The sequence below is a fragment of the Oncorhynchus kisutch genome, linkage group LG5, assembly GCF_002021735.2.
Source record: "Oncorhynchus kisutch isolate 150728-3 linkage group LG5, Okis_V2, whole genome shotgun sequence".
NCBI classification, from domain to species: domain Eukaryota; kingdom Metazoa; phylum Chordata; class Actinopteri; order Salmoniformes; family Salmonidae; genus Oncorhynchus; species Oncorhynchus kisutch.
Window position 1 is genome coordinate 54,708,999 of NC_034178.2, and position 18,507 is coordinate 54,727,505.

The following is an 18,507-nucleotide window of genomic DNA, read 5'->3' on the forward strand; positions in this document are numbered from 1 at the left end:
TTTGCCATATGGTGTGTCGCGGGCAAAAGCCTCTTGCAACGTCTGAGTCGGGGGTTTGTTTTGAGCACTCGACTGTACTTTTTTGGGTCTCATCCGTAGACTCTCTCCGTACTGTTTAACATGATTCTTGAGTAGGTGGTAAGAGGTTAGTGGTGTTTGAGCCTGTTGTCGGGACTGGCCTGCGGCATATTTTGCAAAGGATGGTTTACTGGTCCGTGTCAGACTTTTCATACCCAAACCACGTCCATGCGACCAAAGTAGCCCCTCTTTTAGGTATGAGCTCCGTGTCTCCATGCTCTGTGTCCCGTTCACTCTCCGCCATGTTTGTGTTGCAAATTTCCTTCCACACGGCACGAAAAGCATCGTCCAATTGAGGAAAAATATTGCTGTAAAGAGTGATTTTTCAACACAACGAAATAAACGATATACGTTTTTATATCGTTTCATATTATGCTCTATCGTCACACAATATATATCATCATATCGCAGAGCCCTAGTTCACGGGCAGGCTAAAGCTATAAACAGATATAGACATTCCAAAATCAACATTGACACAATACACGTTAACTTGGCAAATATGACAGCAAAGCAGCATTTTAATACCATAGCCTTCTTTAGGTAGTCACATAGCGTCATGGTGGACTGAACTCAAATCTGGAGTTAATGAAAGATGAATGATGATGATTTTAACCCTGATTGCGTCTACCTAATTTTCTTATGTCCTAAGGCATGGGACCAGGCCCTAATCTTATTGCCCTGAGGGGAAAATTAAGTTGTATCTTATCTCTAAAGATGCAACAGGCTCTGGCATAGCACACCCACCCGCAGCCCCCTGTCTTTTTTTGTGTGTGGAATTTTCATTCAATTAATGTGAGGAGTTTTTACAGTTCTAAACTATGTGCACTGCACAGTTGATGCTAGTATTATGGTATGACAGCAACAAATTCCATGAGTTAACATGATGTATTGTGGTTTGAGACATACAACTCATGAAGGCTGCCATTGAAAGACATCAGGATAATATTATATGTTAGCTCATCATCAGAAAGCTCTTTTGGCTCTTCAACGGTGTCCCAGAACGCACTGTGCAGCATCACAAAGATTGACTGCACTGTTGCACCATCATCTCTCATATTTCATTCATCAAGGGCCAGTTTTCAGAATGAAGTAGGAACAAAAATATTTTTATTTGGCCATGGAAGAAAAAGAGCTACTGTGTAAATCGCTTACCACATTGCAGTTTTGATTGAATTTAACATTTTGGCATTGTCAATAGTGAATGTGGGAATAGTATACTGCAATGAAACAGCATAGATACTGTACATGAAGACCTACAGATGTAAGATCTTAATTTGATCACCTTGTTGCAGGATAACTTTCCTGCAATGCAGGATATTTTTAACTTGTAGTGTATTTGAAGTTTAAAAAGGCGTCTGGAGTTTGTAATTTCCACTTTGAAATTTCAGACTTTATTTTCCCTTATGAAAAAAGGTATTAAAGTGAGAGTCAGGTGGTTCTGAGAGGCCTTTCTACTGGTGACTTTGTGTGTTGGTGGGGTTTTGTGAGTGTGTTATTACATTGGTGCGTATCCCAGTTCTAACAATGTTTGTGTGTGACTCTTTTGTGCAGGGTTAGAGTGGCATTCTCAGGTGCAGATATGACCACAGATAAGGATCAGTCCATGGATGACCAGTCTCCTGCTGTGGTCTTTGCCGTTAAGGGCATTGACGTCACTCCTAACAAAGACGAGGGAGTTCGCAAGGTAGGCTTTAACCTCATCCCACCATCCTCGGACTTGACATAAAGGAGCGTAGCTCAAATTATTATTAGGATTCAGATCTACTTTTCATACTCTGCGTTGCTTATCATTCCATAAACATGCGTTGTTGGTTATGAAAGGGATCTATTCAGTGTTAGGATGTGTTCTACTGTTGTCATCCTCTTTTAAGCCAGGCCTGAAGCACACACACAATGTGTTCCCTTTGGCATGTTATTCAGAGAGATTTCAGAGATACTCTTCTTTCATAATTCTGCCACCACTCAAGTGTTCCTTTGTTTTGAGCACATCCTCCTCTAAACGTGGCAAGAAGAACAGAGCACGGCAAGAAATACCGTTAGGATTAAAAATACTAGTAGGGCTACATGAAAGATAAATATATCAGATGAATAAAGTCATATCATATTAAAAAAAATCACTACAGCTGTGATGGATACAGGACGTTTTGGTACAATTTTATGAATGCCGACAGATAATTTGTTAATTTGACATTGTGTGATCTTTTTGTGTCTGTAAAATCAGTAATGCGAGAAATGGTGGTGGAAACGCTTTTATGCACAAATATTGATATGATGACAATCATATCAAAGTAAATTTGGAGTCACACGATGCTATGGTGTGTGGTCCTCCCACTACAACTCGGGAAACCTTGCAGTTTATTAGGTTATAGGTAAAATTATGAACTTCAGTGTGAAAGTGCACAGTGATCTTGATGCTTCATTCCAATAAATATCAAGGGTCTTATTCTGATGACATGATGATCGATGCTTGACTGCCATTTGACAAATAAAAATATTCTTGCTCTTATCCATAATAATCTCATCATTTATACTAGCCTACCCGCACTGTATCTGCGAACTGTTGGCTAGAGAGCATGTGCCAAGACCAGAGCAACGTTAGGCACATTTGCTATTTAATGCAACTTGTTTTTGTGACAAAACTATCGGTAGAGTTGAAAATTATATGGAAACACATTGAACTTTAGATTTGTATTCGGTACATGAAAACTTACGCAAAATGTAATTTTGAGGGCACTACGTCATCACGCATTGATTTTTATTCGCAATAAGTCCAATTGGTGGAAACGCATATTTTCTTTATGCGTTCTAGAATATTTGCATGAAAATCTTTCACCAATTGGATGGAAACCTAGCTACTGTCTAGCTATAGAAAACAGAAACTAACTAGCATGCTGAGCTGATCTTAGGGTTGACATCTGTTCTTTGTACAGGTGGTGAAAAAACAGGGAGAGGATGGGGACAGACCCATGATCGGGGACAAGGTAGCAGTGCACTACACTGGCAAACTTCTCAATGGGAAGAAGTTTGACTCCAGTATGGACCGCAAGAAACCCTTCATCTTCAATCTGGGAAAAGGTATGTTCGAGTCTGAGTCTGCCTCTTCCTTCCAGTACTCCAGTACTCGTTTCTGTACATCTCAGTACCTTTTAGGTGAAGATGACTGTTATCAGGATCTACAGATGTACATAGCTTTTACATCAGGTAAAACTTTATATTAAGGTCCCTTAATAAACCATTTATGAACAGTTTGTAAAGGGTTTATTGGCCATTTATTAATCATTGTTCCTACATTTGTAAATGTCAATATGCAATCTCAAATAGTTATTTACGCATTTATAAACACTATTTTAAATGATTTATTAAAGGTTAATAAGATAATGAATAAGGTGTTTGATCATAGCAATGTACTACTAATGTACTTATAAACCAGTTATAACGGCGTTATTGTGGCTCAGTTGGTTGGGCATGGCGCTTGCTACACCAAGGTTTTTGGGTTCGATTCCCATGGGGGGCCCAGAATAAAAAAAAAAAAATGATGCACTCTACTGTAAGTCGCTCTGGATAAAAGCATCTGCTAAATGACTAAAATGAAAAAAATCAAATGTCTAACTCACAAGACTATTTATAAGGAATTTATAAACGGTTTTTAAAGACACGATGGTGCCATATAAAACCATATATCCTGAGGCTGCATTTATTGTAGCTGGGGATTTTAACTTCTTATGGCTGGGGGGCAGTATTGAGTATCTTGGATTAATAAGGTGCCCCGATTAAACTGCCTGCTACTCAGGCCCAGAAGCTAAGATATGCATAGTATTAGTGGATTTGGATAGAAAACACACTGAAGTTTCTAAAACTGTTTGAATGATGTCTGTGAGTATAACAGAACTCATATAGCAGGCAAAAACCTAATTAAAAAATCCAACCAGGAAGTGGGAAATCTGAGGTTTGTAACCTTGAAACCTTGTTTCAGGCTTCTACTGTGAAGGGGGAGTGAATAAGAGCTGTTTGAACCAGGTGTCTAGTAGAATTCCATGAGCTAAGTCTCGCGCATGGCCGTGAGAGCGAGCTGCGTTCCCTTTAATTTCTAAAGGCAAAGGAATTGTCCGGTTGGAACATTATTGAAGATTTACGATAAAAACATCCTAAAGATTGATTATATACATCGTTTGACATGTTTCTACGAACTGTTTTGACTTTTCGTCTGGACTTAGTGCTTTGGCCTTGTGAATTTGGATTTGTGAACTAAACCCGCAAACAAAAAGGAGGTATTTGGACATAAATTATGGACTTTATCAAACAAAACAAAATTTATTGTGGAACTTGGATTCCCGGGAGTGCATTCCGATGAAGATCATCAAAGGTAAGTGAATATTTATAATGCTATTTCTGACTTCTATTGACTCCACAACATGGCGGGTATCTGTATGGCTTGTTTTGGTCTCTGAGCGCTGTACTCAGATTATTCCATGGTGTGCTTTCGCTGTAAAGCTATTTTGAAATCTGACACAGTGGTTGCATTAAGGAGAAGTATATATCTTTAATTCCATGCATAACACTTGTATTTTCATCAACATTTATGATGAGTATTTCTGTAAATTGATGTGGCTATCTGCAAAATCACCGGATGTTTTGGAAGCAAAACATTACTGAACATAACGCGCCAATGTAAACTGAGATTTTTGGATATAAATATGAACTTTATCGAACAAAACATACATGTATTGTATAACATGAAGTCCTATGAGTGCCATCTGATGATCATCAAAGGTTAGTGATACATTTTTATCTCTATTTCTGCTTTTTGTGACTCCTCTCGTTGTCTGGAAAAATTGCTGTGTTTTTCTGTGACTAGGCGCTGACCTAACATAATCGCATGGTATGCTTTCGTCGTAAAGCCTTTTTGAAATCAGACAATGGTGGGATTAACAACAAGTGTATCTTTAAAATGGTGTATAATATTTGTATGTTTGAGGAATTTTAATTATGAGATTTCTGTTTGAATTTGGTGCCTTGCACTTTCACTGGCTGTTGTCAAATCGATCCCGTTAATGGGATTTCAGCCGTAAGAAGTTAACAAAGCAAATTTGAGAACAAGGCTACCTAAATTCTATCAACATATTCACTGTAGCACAATACTGGATCACTGTTACTCTAACTTCCGCGATGCATACAAGTCTCTCCCCCTCCCTCCTTTTGCCAAATCTGACCACGACTCCATATTACTTCTCCTGTCTATAGGCATAAATTCAAACAGGATGTACCTGTGACAAGAAGTTTTCAACCTCTGGTCTGACCAATCGGAATCCACGCTTCAAGAATCTTTTGATCACGCGGACTGGGACATCGCCTCAGAGAATAATATTGATTTGTACGCTGATTCGGTGAGTCAGTTTATAAGGGAGTGCATTGGAGATGTGGATAGATGGCGGCATTTGCGCAAAACTGAAAGCGTGAACCACCACATTTAACCATGGAAAGATAACTGGGAATATGGCCGAATAAAAACGGTGTAGTTATTCCTTCCGCAAGGAAATCAAACAAGCGAAATATTGGTATAGGGCCAAAGTGGAGTCGCAATTCAACGGCTCAGACACGAGACGTATGTGGCAGGGTCTACAGGCAATCACGGACTACAAAAAAGGAAAAAACAGCCACGTCACGAACACTGACGTCTCGCTTCCAGAGAAACTAAACACCTTCTTTGCCTACTTTGAGGGTAATACAGTGCCACCGACATGGCCCGCAACTGCGGCCTCTCCCTCTCCTTCTTCGTGGCCGATGTGAGTAAGACATTTAAAACATGTTAACCCTCGCAAGGCTGCCGGCCCAGACGGCATCCCTAGTCGGGTCCTCAGAGCATGCGCAGTACAGCTGGCTGGTGTGTTTAAGGGCATATTCAATCTCTCCATATCCCAGTCTGCTATCCCCACATGCTTCAAGATGGCCACCATTGTTCCTGTACCCAAGAAGGCAAAAGGTAAACTGATCTAAATGACTATCGCCCCATAGCACTCATCATGAAGTGCTTTGAGAGGCTAGTCCAGGATCACCTACACCTTACCTGCCACCCTAGACCAACTTCAATATGCATACCGCCCCAATAGATCCACAGACGATGCAATCGCCATCACACTGCACACTGCCTTATCCCATCTGGACAAGAGGAATACCTACGTATGTAAGAATGCTGTTCATTTACTACAGCTCAGCATTCAACACCATAGTACCCTCCAAGCTCATCATTAAGTTTGAGGCCCTGGGTCTCAACGCCGCCCTGTGCATTTGGATCCTGGACTTGCTGACGGGCCACCCCCACTTCGCTGATCCTCAACACGGGGGCCCCACAAGGGTGCGTGCTCAGCCCCCTCTTGTACTCCCTGTTCACCCATGACTGCATGGCCATGCACTCCTCCAACTCAATCATCAAGTTTGCAGATTAAACAACAGTAGTAGGCTTGATCACCAACAACGAGACAGCCTATAGGGAGGAGGTGAGGGCACTCAGAGTATGGTGTCAGCAAAACAACCTCTCACTCAATGTCAACAAAATAAAGGAGATGATCGTGGACTTCAGGAAACAGCAGAGGGAGCACCACCCTATCCACATTGATGGGACAGCAGTGGAGAAGGTGGAAAGTTTTAAGTTCCTTGGCGTACACATCACTGACAAACTGAAATGGTCTACCCACACAGACAGTGTGGTGAAGAAGGCGCAACAACGCCTCTTTAACCACAGGAGGCTGAAGAAATTTGGCTTGTCACCCTCAAACCTTTACAGATGCACAATTGAGAGCATCCTGTCGGGCTGTATCACCACCTGGTACGACAACTGCACTGCCACAGCCGCAAGGCTCTCCAGGAGGGTGGTGTGGTCTGCACAACGCATCACCGGGGCAAACTACCTGCCCTCCAGGAGACCTACTGCACCCGTTGTCACAGGATGGCCAAAAAGATCATCAAGGACAACAACCACCCGAGCCACTGCCTGTTCACCCCGCTTACCACCCAGAAGGTGAGGCCAGTATAGGTGCATCAAAGCTGGGACCGAGTGATTGAAAAACAGCTTCTATCTAAAGGCCATCAGACTGTTAAACAGTCGTCACTAACACAGAGAGGCTGCTACCTACATAGACTTTAAATCATTGGCCACTCTAATAAATAGATCACTAGTCACTTTAATAATGTTAACATATCTTGCATTACTCATCCCATATGTATATACACTGTATTTTTATACCATCTATTGCATCTTGCCTATGCCGCTCGGTCTTCGCTCATCCATATTTATATGTATATATTCTTATTCCATCCCTTTGCTTAGATTTGTGTGTATTAGGTAGCTGGGGAATTGTTAGATTACTTGTTAGGTATTACTCCACTGTTTGAACTAGAAGCACAAACATTTTGCTACACTCACAGTAATATCTGCTAACCATGTGTATGTGACCAATAAAATTTTATTTGATGGTTTGTCTCCCCATTTGTATACAGTGCTTTCAGAAATTATTCATATCCCTAGACTTATTCCACATTGTGTTGTGTTACAGCCTGAATTCAAAGCCCATCTACACACAACATCCCAGAATGACAAAGTGAAACCTTTTTTTTTTTTTTTTACATTTGACATTTTGCTAATTTATTGAAAATGAAATGAAAAAAAAGAATTTCCATATCACACCCGGGACAAAGCTTTGTAGAAGCGCCTGTGGTAGCGATTGCAACTCTGAGTCTTTCTGGATACGTCTCTAAGAGCTCAAAATCCACACCTGGATTTTGCAAAATTTGCACAAAAAAAAAATACATTTGTTGAACATTGCTCGACAACCATTTGCAGGTTATGGAGAGTGGTACGCAATACTTTTTTCAATATTACTTTTGAGCCTTCTTGCAATCAGGATACATGTTTTGAAAACATTTTGTATTCTTACAGGCTTCCTTCTATTCATTCGGTCATTTAGGTTAGTATTGTGGAGTAACTATAATGTTGTTGACCCATCCTCAGTGTTCTATCACAGCCATTACATTCTGTAACTGTTTTAACGTCGTCATTGGCCTCATGGTAAAATCCATGAGCGGTTTCCTTCCTCTCTGGCAAATGAGTTAGGAAAGACGGCAGTATCTTGGTAGTGACTGGGTGTATTGATATACCATCCAAAGTGTAATTAATAACTTCACCATGCTCAAAGGGATATTCAATGTCTACTTTTTTATTTTACCCATCTACCAATAGGTGTCCTTCTTTGCGAGGCATTGGAAAACCTCCCTGGTCTTTGTGGTTGAATCTGTGTTTAAAATGTACTGTTCGACTGAGGGACCTTACAGATAATTGTATGTGTGGGGTACAGAGATGAGAAAGTCATTCAAAAATCATGTTTTAACACTAGTCAATGCATCTTATTATGTGTCTTGTTAAGTGAATTTCTACTCCTGAACGTATTTAGGCTTGCCATAACAAAGGGGATTAACTCAAGACATTTCAGCTTTTCATTTTATAACTGTGACATAAAAGAAATGACATTTATTACATTTTAAATTCAGGCTGTAACACAACAAAACATGGAAAAATTCAAGGGGTTGTGAATACTTTCTGAAGGCACTGTACGTATTTATAAATGTATGTCATGAATGGGATATTTATTAATTGTTAATGAGTGCATTTTGAAGAGCATCTGATCTATAGTCACATTTGGTATTCATGTAATAATAAGGAATTCCCCTCGACTATGCCCACAAATTGGGAAAACAAGCATTCTTTCTCGTTGACCCCCTCTGTGAAAGAGCCACCTTCGTCGTAGATTTCTGTTATACAGAAATAAAAAAACATGCTGAAAGGCTGCTGTGTTCAATGTACATGTAGCCAGGTCAAAAATGGCAACTTGCGGTTCGCAATGCTCCCCATGTAGGGAAGTCGAACCTGCGAGAAGAGCACTGTGGCTTCATGCTATTTGGTGTGGAAGAGTGGGAAATTGTGGGGACCCGTTGTCCAAGTAAGCTACACTTAGCAATGCGTGTGGAAAACATTTCATCACAGGTAAGACATCTCCATGTAGTTTTGTAATTGACTTAAGCAAGCAGACAAGAAGAAAATTGGTTTGAAAAAGGTCAGGTTTTTGCTGTGAGCCAATGGGACAATTTAATTAATAATTATAATTAATAACCAAGGTACCTTGGGTTGTTTCCCCACAGGCGTGTGGGGCCGCAATGTTCTACTTTAAATTATATTATAAATTCTATTATATAATTCTATTATATATATTAAAATGGTATTATTTTGTGCTATTTTATTGTGTTACTATTTCCTTTTTTATTGATTCATTTTCTTCCTTTTTAGCTGCATTGTTGGGAAAGGCTTAAGCAAATCTACACTTGTATTCGATGCATGCGACATATACAATTTGATTAGATTGTGTAAGATATTACTGTTCTCAGATGTTTTATTCATAGATTTTAGATGTGATTTAAAAAGTGTTTTTGCAAAACTTAATACATCCATGTTTAGCTGGAATACTCTGATATGTGGTTGCCTCATCTAGCTATTCAGGTGAGACATCACAAAACATTTCTGAGATCTGAGACTAGTCATCATCTCAAAACTATACATTTTGCTGATAGAATCTTATAGTTCGAAGTAATTGAAAAATCAAGGACTTGGATCTTTTTTTGACCACTTTTTCAGAAGAATGGCCTTAATGTAAGCTCTTTATGGTAAAAACAAATAAATACAGATGTCTTCGAGCATGCTTCAGGCTCTTAGGAAAGGCATTGCTGTTTTTGTCTTGTTCTAGATCAATATGAAAACCTCCATGGAAGAGGTATTAAACAAAAATTACAAACTTACATTTGATTGCTAAATAGCAAGTAGATACTGACTTTGGGTGTCAGAGACCACAAAAATATTTACTTATACAGATCTAAGCTTTAGCAATGTTGCTAGTTACATACAGTACATTCGGAAAGTTTTCAGAACCCTTGACTTTTGTTACATTACAGCCTTATACTAAAATGTATATATTTAAAAAAATCTCAATCTATACACAAAAGCAAAAACAGGTTTAGACATTTTTGCAAATGTTTTAACCTGACAGAAGTTTTCAGACCCTTTGTTAAAGCACTACAAGCTTGGCACACCTGTATTTGGGGAGTTTCTCCCATTATTCTCTGCAGATCCTCTCAAGCTCTGTCAGGTTGGATGGGGAGCGTCGCTGCATGGCTATTTTCAGGTCTATCCAGAGATGTTAGATCGGGTTCAAATCTGGCCTCTCGCTGTGCCACTCAAGGAGAGACTTGTCCCGAAGCCACTCCTGCGTTGTCTTGGCTGTTTGCTTAGGGTCGTTGTCCTGTTGGAAAGCGAACCTTCACCCCAGTCTTAGGTCCTGAGCGCTCTGGAGCAGGTTTTAGTCAAGGATCTCTCTGTACTTTGCTTCATTCCTCATTCCCTCAATCCTGACTATCCCAAAACATCCCCACAGCATTTGTATTTATTTATTAAACTTTATTTAACTAGGCAAGCCAGTTAAGAACAAATTCTTACTTGCAATGACAGCCTAGGAACAGTGGGTTAACTGCCTTGTTCAGGGGCAGAACGACAGATTTTTACCTTGTCAGCTCGGGGATTCGATCTTGCAACCTGCAGCCACAGCATGATGCTGCCACCTCCATGCTTCACCATAGGGATGGTGCCAGGTTTCCTCCAGACGTGACGCTTGGCATTCAGGCCAAAGAGTTCAATCTTGATATCATCAGACCAGAGAATCTTATTTCTCATGGTCTGAGAGTCAATAGGTGCCTTTTGGCAAACTCCAAGCGGACTGTCATGTGCCTTTTACTGAGCAGTGGCTTCCGCCTGGCCACTCTGCCATAAGGCCTGATTGGTGGAGTGCTGCAGACATGGTTGTCCTTCTGGAACGTTCTCCCATCTCCACAAAGGAACTCTGGAGTTCTGTCAGAGTGACCATCTGGTTCTGTGTCACCTCCCTGACCAAGGCCCTTCTCCCACGATTGCTCAGTTTGGCAGGGAGTCCATCTTTAGGAAGAGTCTTTATTCTGCTCTGGAATTGCGTTCCCATGCAGAATTAGACAGATGGCTAACAACTATTTCTTCAATAAAACTCCCAAGGCTTGATTTTTCTTGAACGGATATATTGAAAACGTTTGTTGTGGAACTGCAAAATACAGAAAATAATATACTTTAGTATTCAATTCACATTGACATTCTGTAGCTGTACATTATACATTTCAAGTTGAAGTTGCATAAATACAAAGCACCTGCCAAGAAACCATGTTTCTGGCATGATGCCAAACTAGATGGCTAGTTACTACTCATATGGTAATTAGCTAACTCTTTTCATTCCTCTAATAATGTGAAAACACCTCTGTACAATAACAAAGCATATTACACTAGAAACAGTAACAAAAGTACAGTATTGTATGTTTTACAAACTAATACAGCTGACTGGCATACATGAAAGGCATTGCAATTTGTGTGAGTAAATGCAACCAACCAACATTGATAAGTAAGCAATTTTATCAATAAATAATATTATCATCACTAGCAATATGCTTGAATTGAACTTACAAACAAATATTTTCAGTGGCTGAAGCGTGACAAGGAATAGCTGCACAGAAAGAACTGCACCATACTTCCTGATTCCGTGCAGTCTTTCTAAGTACCAGAAAGCTCCACTAGGGGGCGATAAGCACAATGGAACACAATGAAAGTTCATCTTAACCACTATAATAAAGTACTATGTTACCTTCTAACAGGATGGCAGCACAGTCTTGGTGGTTCCAAACTTCTTCCATTTAAGAATGATTGAGGCCACTGTGTTCTTGGGGACCTTTAACGCTGCAGAAATGTTTTGGTACCCTTCCCCAGATCTGTGCCTCGACACAATCCTGTCTCTGCGCTCGACGGACAATTCCTTCGACTTCATGGCTTGGTTTTTGCTCTGACATGCACTATCAACTGTGGGACCTTATATAAACAGCTGTGTGCCTTACCAAATCATGTCCAAACTATTGAATTTATCACAGGTGGACTCCAATTTCGAGTCTCATAGCAAAGGATTTGAATACTTATGTAAATCAGGTATTTCTGTTTATATTTCTAATAATGCAAGCATTTCTAAAAATCTGTTTTCGCTTTGTCATTATGGGGAAAACATCTATTTAATCCATTTTAGAATGAGGCTGTAACGTAACAACATGTGGAAAAAGTCAAGGGGTCTGAATACTTTCTCAATGCACTGTAAATGGTGAGTCAAACAATTCATTTTTGACCTAGATAGTTTGTGTGTATGTATTGATATGTAGGCTGTGTGCCTTTTTGTTTAAAAAAAGTTTATGTAGTTCTGTCCTTGAGCTGTTGTCTGTTGATGTTCTGTATTATGTCATGTTTTATGTGGACCCCAGGAAGAGTAGCTGCTGCTTTTGCATCATTATACTAATAATATACCGTATCAACCATTAACAAATGCCTCATAAATAATCTTATGAGTTGACAATAACTCCTTTAGAACTGGTTTATAAGTACATCAGTAATACATTATTAATCATTTACAAATTGTGAACATACAATGATGAAACACCTTACTAATTTTCTTAAATCATTATTTAAAAGTGTTTATGTGTAACGGCTTTCTTCGGGTGAAAGAGTCGGACCAAAATGCAGCGTGGTTAATTCGATACATGTTTAATAGACGAATAAACACGATGAATACAAAAAACAATAAACGTACGTGAAAACCGAAACAGCCTAAACTGGTGCAATAACACAGAGACAGGAACAATCACCCACAAACACAGTGAAACCCAGGCTACCTAAATATGGTTCCCAATCAGAGACAACGATAATCACCTGACTCTGATTGAGAACCGCCTCAGGCAGCCATAGACTATGCTAGACACCCCACAAAACCGCACCACAAAAACCCATGTCACACCCTGGCCTGACCAAATAAATGAAGACAAACATAATATACTACGACCAAGGCGTGACATTATGTATGTGTAAATGACTATTTAGAGATTTCTTATTGACATGAACAAATATAGGAATAATGATTAATACTTGATAAGTAAACTCTATACAAACTTAAATGGTTTATTAAGGGACTTTAATATAAATTGTTACCCTACCATCATACTTACATCTCAAAGTGTGACATGTGTTTGACATCTGTGTGTGTTTGGGGGAGGGAGTGTGGATGGTGGGTTGTGGTAACACATCTTATTCACCTGCCGTATGTATCGCCTATATGTCACTGCATATGTAGCCTACATCTGTTCATGTCTCTTCTCATATATCACTCCACAGGTCAGGTGATTAAGGGCTTGGATATTGGTGTGTCCTCTATGCAGAGAGGAGAGGTGTGCATGCTCCTCTGCAAACCAGAATATGCTTATGGTTCAGCTGGATGCCTCCCCAAAATACCTCCCAATGCCATGCTACAGTTTGAGGTAGGTTAAGCAGAGTGGTTTCCAATGTGATGGTGGTATACGGGCCTTCATCTGCACATACAGTAGCAGGTTTCCCCTATACTGTATTCTGACTGGATTGTTCTAGATTCTCTCTCTGCATTGTGAACAAAACACATAAATAACACTGTCTCTGTCATAATTCTCATCATTATGGAATCTTATGGTTACTGTTGTGGTAAACTGCCAACAAATGGATGTGATTTTGATGTTTTTTCTGTTCTTACGTGTCTCTTCACTTCCTTTAGGTGGAGCTGCTGAGCTTCAAAGGGGAGGTGCTGACGGACGATGGCGGCATCACGAGGAGGATAAAGGTCAAAGGGGAAGGTTATAATAGTCCCAATGATGGATCAACTGTCCACGGTGAGGCAGACATGCCTTCTCTCCATCACATTCATTGTGATCTCATTAACTGTGAACTTGGTGATCAATATTTGTATTGATTTTGGTACAAAGGCTTTGTCTCACATTGACTGTGATCAACATTTTATTGATTTTTGTACAGTCTCAAACACAAAAAAACAGTGAACATTCAAACCTACATAACAAACGTAATCTGAAAAAAAAATGGGTATATTTTCAATTGCAGTCCTGTATTCCACAGTGCACTTGGAGGGTCGCTGTGGAGAGCGTCTGTTTGACTCCAGGAACGTGCACTTCGTTGTGGGCGAGTCAGAGGACATGGGTGTTCCTCTGGGTGTAGACAGAGCCATGGAGAAGATGCAGAAAGGAGAATGCTGCATGCTCTACTTAAAACCCAAGTAAGGGCCTTTACTCTACTCTACTTCCTGTTGCTGAAGTGGACCTGTTGCAACACAAAGTAGATATGCTTACTCAGTCATCATCAGCAATGATTTGTAACCTTGAACAAGCATCTCTATAGAAAAATTGCGAAATAATGTAAGCCTTTCATGGAACAGGTGTGCGTCAGAAATAATCAGCCATACAATACTCTCACTCTTGTTTTTTGTAGGTATGGCTTTGGGAAAGATGGTAGAGCACAGCATAAGATTGGACCAAACTCAGACCTGATGTATGAAGTGACTCTAAATGACTTTGAGAAGGTGAGTTCTACTTGAAGGATTAGATAGGGTAAAAATAATGTGTTCATGTATCCGATTGCTTTTATTTGAGCTGGTGGAGTTTAGACAATGAGGGTCTCAGTTAGATATTGCATGATGGCAGAGTGACCCTGGAGAAAATAATGGGAAGAAACAGGCATAATCTCATTGAAAGTCACCATCTCTGAAACTGATAACAGTATGTTTTCTTTTCAAGGCCTTCTCTGAAACTGATAACAGTATGTTTTCTTTTCAAGGCCTTCTCTGAAACTGATAACAGTATGTTTTCTTTTCAAGGCCAAAGAATCCTGGGAATTGGATCTAAAGGAGAAACTGGATTTGTCTGCTAGAGCCAAACAGAAAGGGACCCAATATTTCAAGGTATAGTGCACCATCTCTGTCTTTCAGACAATAGACAAAATGTAATGACCATTGGATGCATCTATGTATGAATATTTTAGCTTGTGATGCACCGGTATGACATTTTTGGCCGATACCGATATCCGATAGTTTGCTTGCCAAAAGAAACCGATACTGATAACCGGTATTTAACATTTTAGCAGCCTTTTAAGCATTCTAGTACAGTTAAATAGTGAAAACACACACACATGGACACAGCGGTCTAAGGCACTGCATCTCAGTGCAAGAGGCGTTACTACAGTCCGTGGTTCGAATCCAGGCGTTATCACATCCGGCCGTGATTGGGAGTCCCATTGGGCGGCGCACAATTGGCCAAGTGTCATCCGGGTTTGGCCGGGGTAAGCTGTCATTGTGAATAAGAATTTTTTTCTTAACTGACTTGCCTAGTTAAATAAAGGTTACACACACACACACACACCACTGACCAAAATGTTATTTGGCATTTACGTATGTCCCCATTACCAGTAAAACATAGTCAAAACCTATTTCTTTCACTTAGTTGCTTTGCTGTTTCGTTGTTAATTTGTTCAGTCGTTTCATTCTGAACCAGGATTTCTATGGAACGCCATTTGGGTCTTTGCATGTTATTTGACCTGTCAGATAAACTTGTTGACCAATCAGGACCTAAATATGGCTGCACGTCACATAATCATTTAACGCGTTCATTAGTTTTTTGCGTAGTTAATACACATTGATTACACTATCACTCGTATTTTATATGTCACAACGATTCATCGATAGGTATGCTATGATGCTGGTAAAGTTGTCTCGCACATTGTCACGATTGTCGTAAAGAGGAGACCAAGGCGCAGCGTGAGTAGAGTTCCACATAATTTTAATCAACTGAAACTCGCCTAACAAAAACAACCAAACGAACCGTGAAGCTACAGGTGTGCACTCAGGCAACTCAATGTAGACAAGATCCCACACCAAAAGTGGGAAACAGGGCTGCCTAAATATGATCCCCAATCAGAGACAATGATAAACAGCTGTCTCTGATTGGGAACCATATTAGGCCAACATAGAAATACAAAAACCCCTAGACCTAGAACAACCTTAGACATACAAAACCCTAGACATACAACACTAGAGTACCCACCCTAGTCACACCTTGACCTAACTAAAATATATAGAAAACCGAGATATCTAAGGTCAGGGTGTGACACGCATCTACAGAGCTGGTCATAAAAAAAGCTAGTTAGCTCATGGATGCAAACAATGTTCTTCCCAAAAAACATAGCAAAACTACAATCTGTTTCACTAGCTATAGTTAGCTAACTAACTATATAGCTAGTTGTCATACTCTAAAATAACCCTAATTTATTAGACAGTTCTTATTTGATTAATGGTGGTTGTACCCATCTATGTAAAGCTAGCCACAATAAGGATTAGCCACAATAGGGGACTTTGCGGTTAGCCTTCAAAATAAAAGAATGACAGTGATGCAAATTCATACAAATAGTAGAATTATAGTAGAATTATGCCATAATTGAATAGATCATGCTAAACGAGGTTGGAATGTTATATAAAATCAACAAAAGACAATAATTTGACAAAAATCTGTTGAAATCTGGATGTATTACACTTTAGAATTGAATTGGGGGAATATTATTTCACTGTATAGCCTTACCTTTTTCTTTTTTTTTTTACCTTTATTTAACTAGGCAAGTCAGAAGAACCTCTTGCTCCTACCTGAGACGAAAACGTCCCACCTAGACATCTGGAAATGCAAATGCGCTACGCTACATGCTAATAGCACTCGTTAAAACTCAAACGTTCATTAAAATACACATGCAGGGTATTGAATTAAAGCTACACTCGTTGTGAATCCAGGCAACAAGTCAGATTTTTAAAATGCTTTTCGGCGAAAGCATGAGAAGCTATTATAAGAGAGCATGCAACACCCCGAAATACCTGAATGCTACGTAAACAAAAGATTTCGCGTAGCCGGCGCTACCCAAATAGCATAAATAAAATATACAACTTTAATTACCTTTGAAGATCTTCTTTGTTGGCACTCCTATATGCCCCATAAACATCACTATTGGGTCTTTTTTTCGATTAAATCGGTCCATATATACCTAAAATAGCCATCTATGGAAACTGTGTGATTCAGAAAAAAACACAGTTTGAAAACGCTACGTCATTTTTTTAAATTAAAAAAGTCGACGATATACTTTCACAAAACACTTCGAAATACTTTTCTAATCCAACTTTAGGTATCAGTAAACGTTAATAATCTATCAAAATGATCACGGGGCGATGTGTATTCAATAGCTCCACGATTTCAAATCATCTTCCAAAATCTCTCTTCCATACCTTCCAGTCGGAGACCGGATGGAAAGTGATCTCTCAGGTTGGTTTGACCAAGAAATAAACACCCCGGAAATGACGAGACTGGCGACATCGTGTGGAAGCTGTAGGAATTGCAATCTCTGCCCTATGTAATTTAGTTTCCATTCAACAATAGGTGCAAGTGGCGGATTGATACTTTTTTCAGTGACCAGATTTTCTTGCGCTTTTCGCTGAAACACACGCTCTGTTCAAGTCACAGCCGTGATTTAACCAGTTTTAGAAACGTCAGAGTGTTTTCTATACACACATACTAATCATATGCATATACTATATTCCTGGCATGAGTAGCAGGGCGCTGAAATGTTGCGCGATTTTTAACAGAATTTTCGAAAAAGGAGGGGGTCGACTTAAGAGCAAAATCTTATTTTCAATGATGGCCTAAGAACAGTGGGTTAACTGCCTGTTCAGGGGCAGAACAACAGATTTGTACCTTGTCAGCTTGGGGATTTGAACTTGCAACCTTCTGGTTACTAGTCCAACACTCTAACCACTAGGCTGCCCCACCTATGGATTGTGGATCAATGACATGGGGTATCAGTCTACTCAGTGACACTCAGAGAACATTAGCATCGTAGCCCTTATTTTAGGACTCAGAAACAACTGTGAATTGAGCCACATTTATTGTAAAAATATGTGTATTGAACACTATTCCAGAGGAAAAACAATACTGTGTGGATGTTTTGGAGGACATCGGGAAAAAACATATATATATATAAAGCTGTACTGTGCAATATGAATGTCAATACACACAGTAATTCCCAGTCAGTAGGCTGACTGGGAAGGTGATTTCACACAGTCACAGTCCCGCGATAAGAGCTACAACGCTAATATTTGTGTAAACTCTTCACAGTTGTGTTATGTGGGTGTCAGAGTAGACTGATAACCCATTTCATTGCTTCATATTCCAACCTTGTTTAACATTATCTAGTCTAAATTTAGCACGATTCCACCAATTGTAACCTTCTGCATCACTTTCAAAGAGGTGCTTTTTTTTTAGGCAAACTAAAAATTCCACTATTGTGGCTAACTTCACAACACATAACCCGGTCATGCCGAGCCTTGCTATCCAGATGAAGCTAGCTGGCTGCTGATAACGTTAGCTTTGGACAACAGG

At 39.7% G+C, this 18,507-nt stretch overlaps 1 protein-coding gene across 2 annotated transcripts in view; it reads left to right on the plus strand.

Annotated features, from left to right (window-relative positions):
- fkbp5 (FKBP prolyl isomerase 5) overlaps window positions 1–18,507 on the plus strand; it is a 44,340-nt gene that overhangs the window by 13,265 nt on the left and 12,568 nt on the right. For both annotated transcript variants that reach the window (XM_020483689.2, XM_020483690.2), the window contains exons 2-8: window positions 1,630–1,762; window positions 3,009–3,153; window positions 13,397–13,539; window positions 13,806–13,920; window positions 14,162–14,318; window positions 14,531–14,621; window positions 14,916–14,999. In XM_020483689.2, coding sequence (XP_020339278.1) covers window positions 1,658–1,762; window positions 3,009–3,153; window positions 13,397–13,539; window positions 13,806–13,920; window positions 14,162–14,318; window positions 14,531–14,621; window positions 14,916–14,999 — 840 coding nt within the window. In that variant the 5' untranslated portion in view covers window positions 1,630–1,657. The remainder of the gene's footprint in view (window positions 1–1,629; window positions 1,763–3,008; window positions 3,154–13,396; window positions 13,540–13,805; window positions 13,921–14,161; window positions 14,319–14,530; window positions 14,622–14,915; window positions 15,000–18,507) is intronic.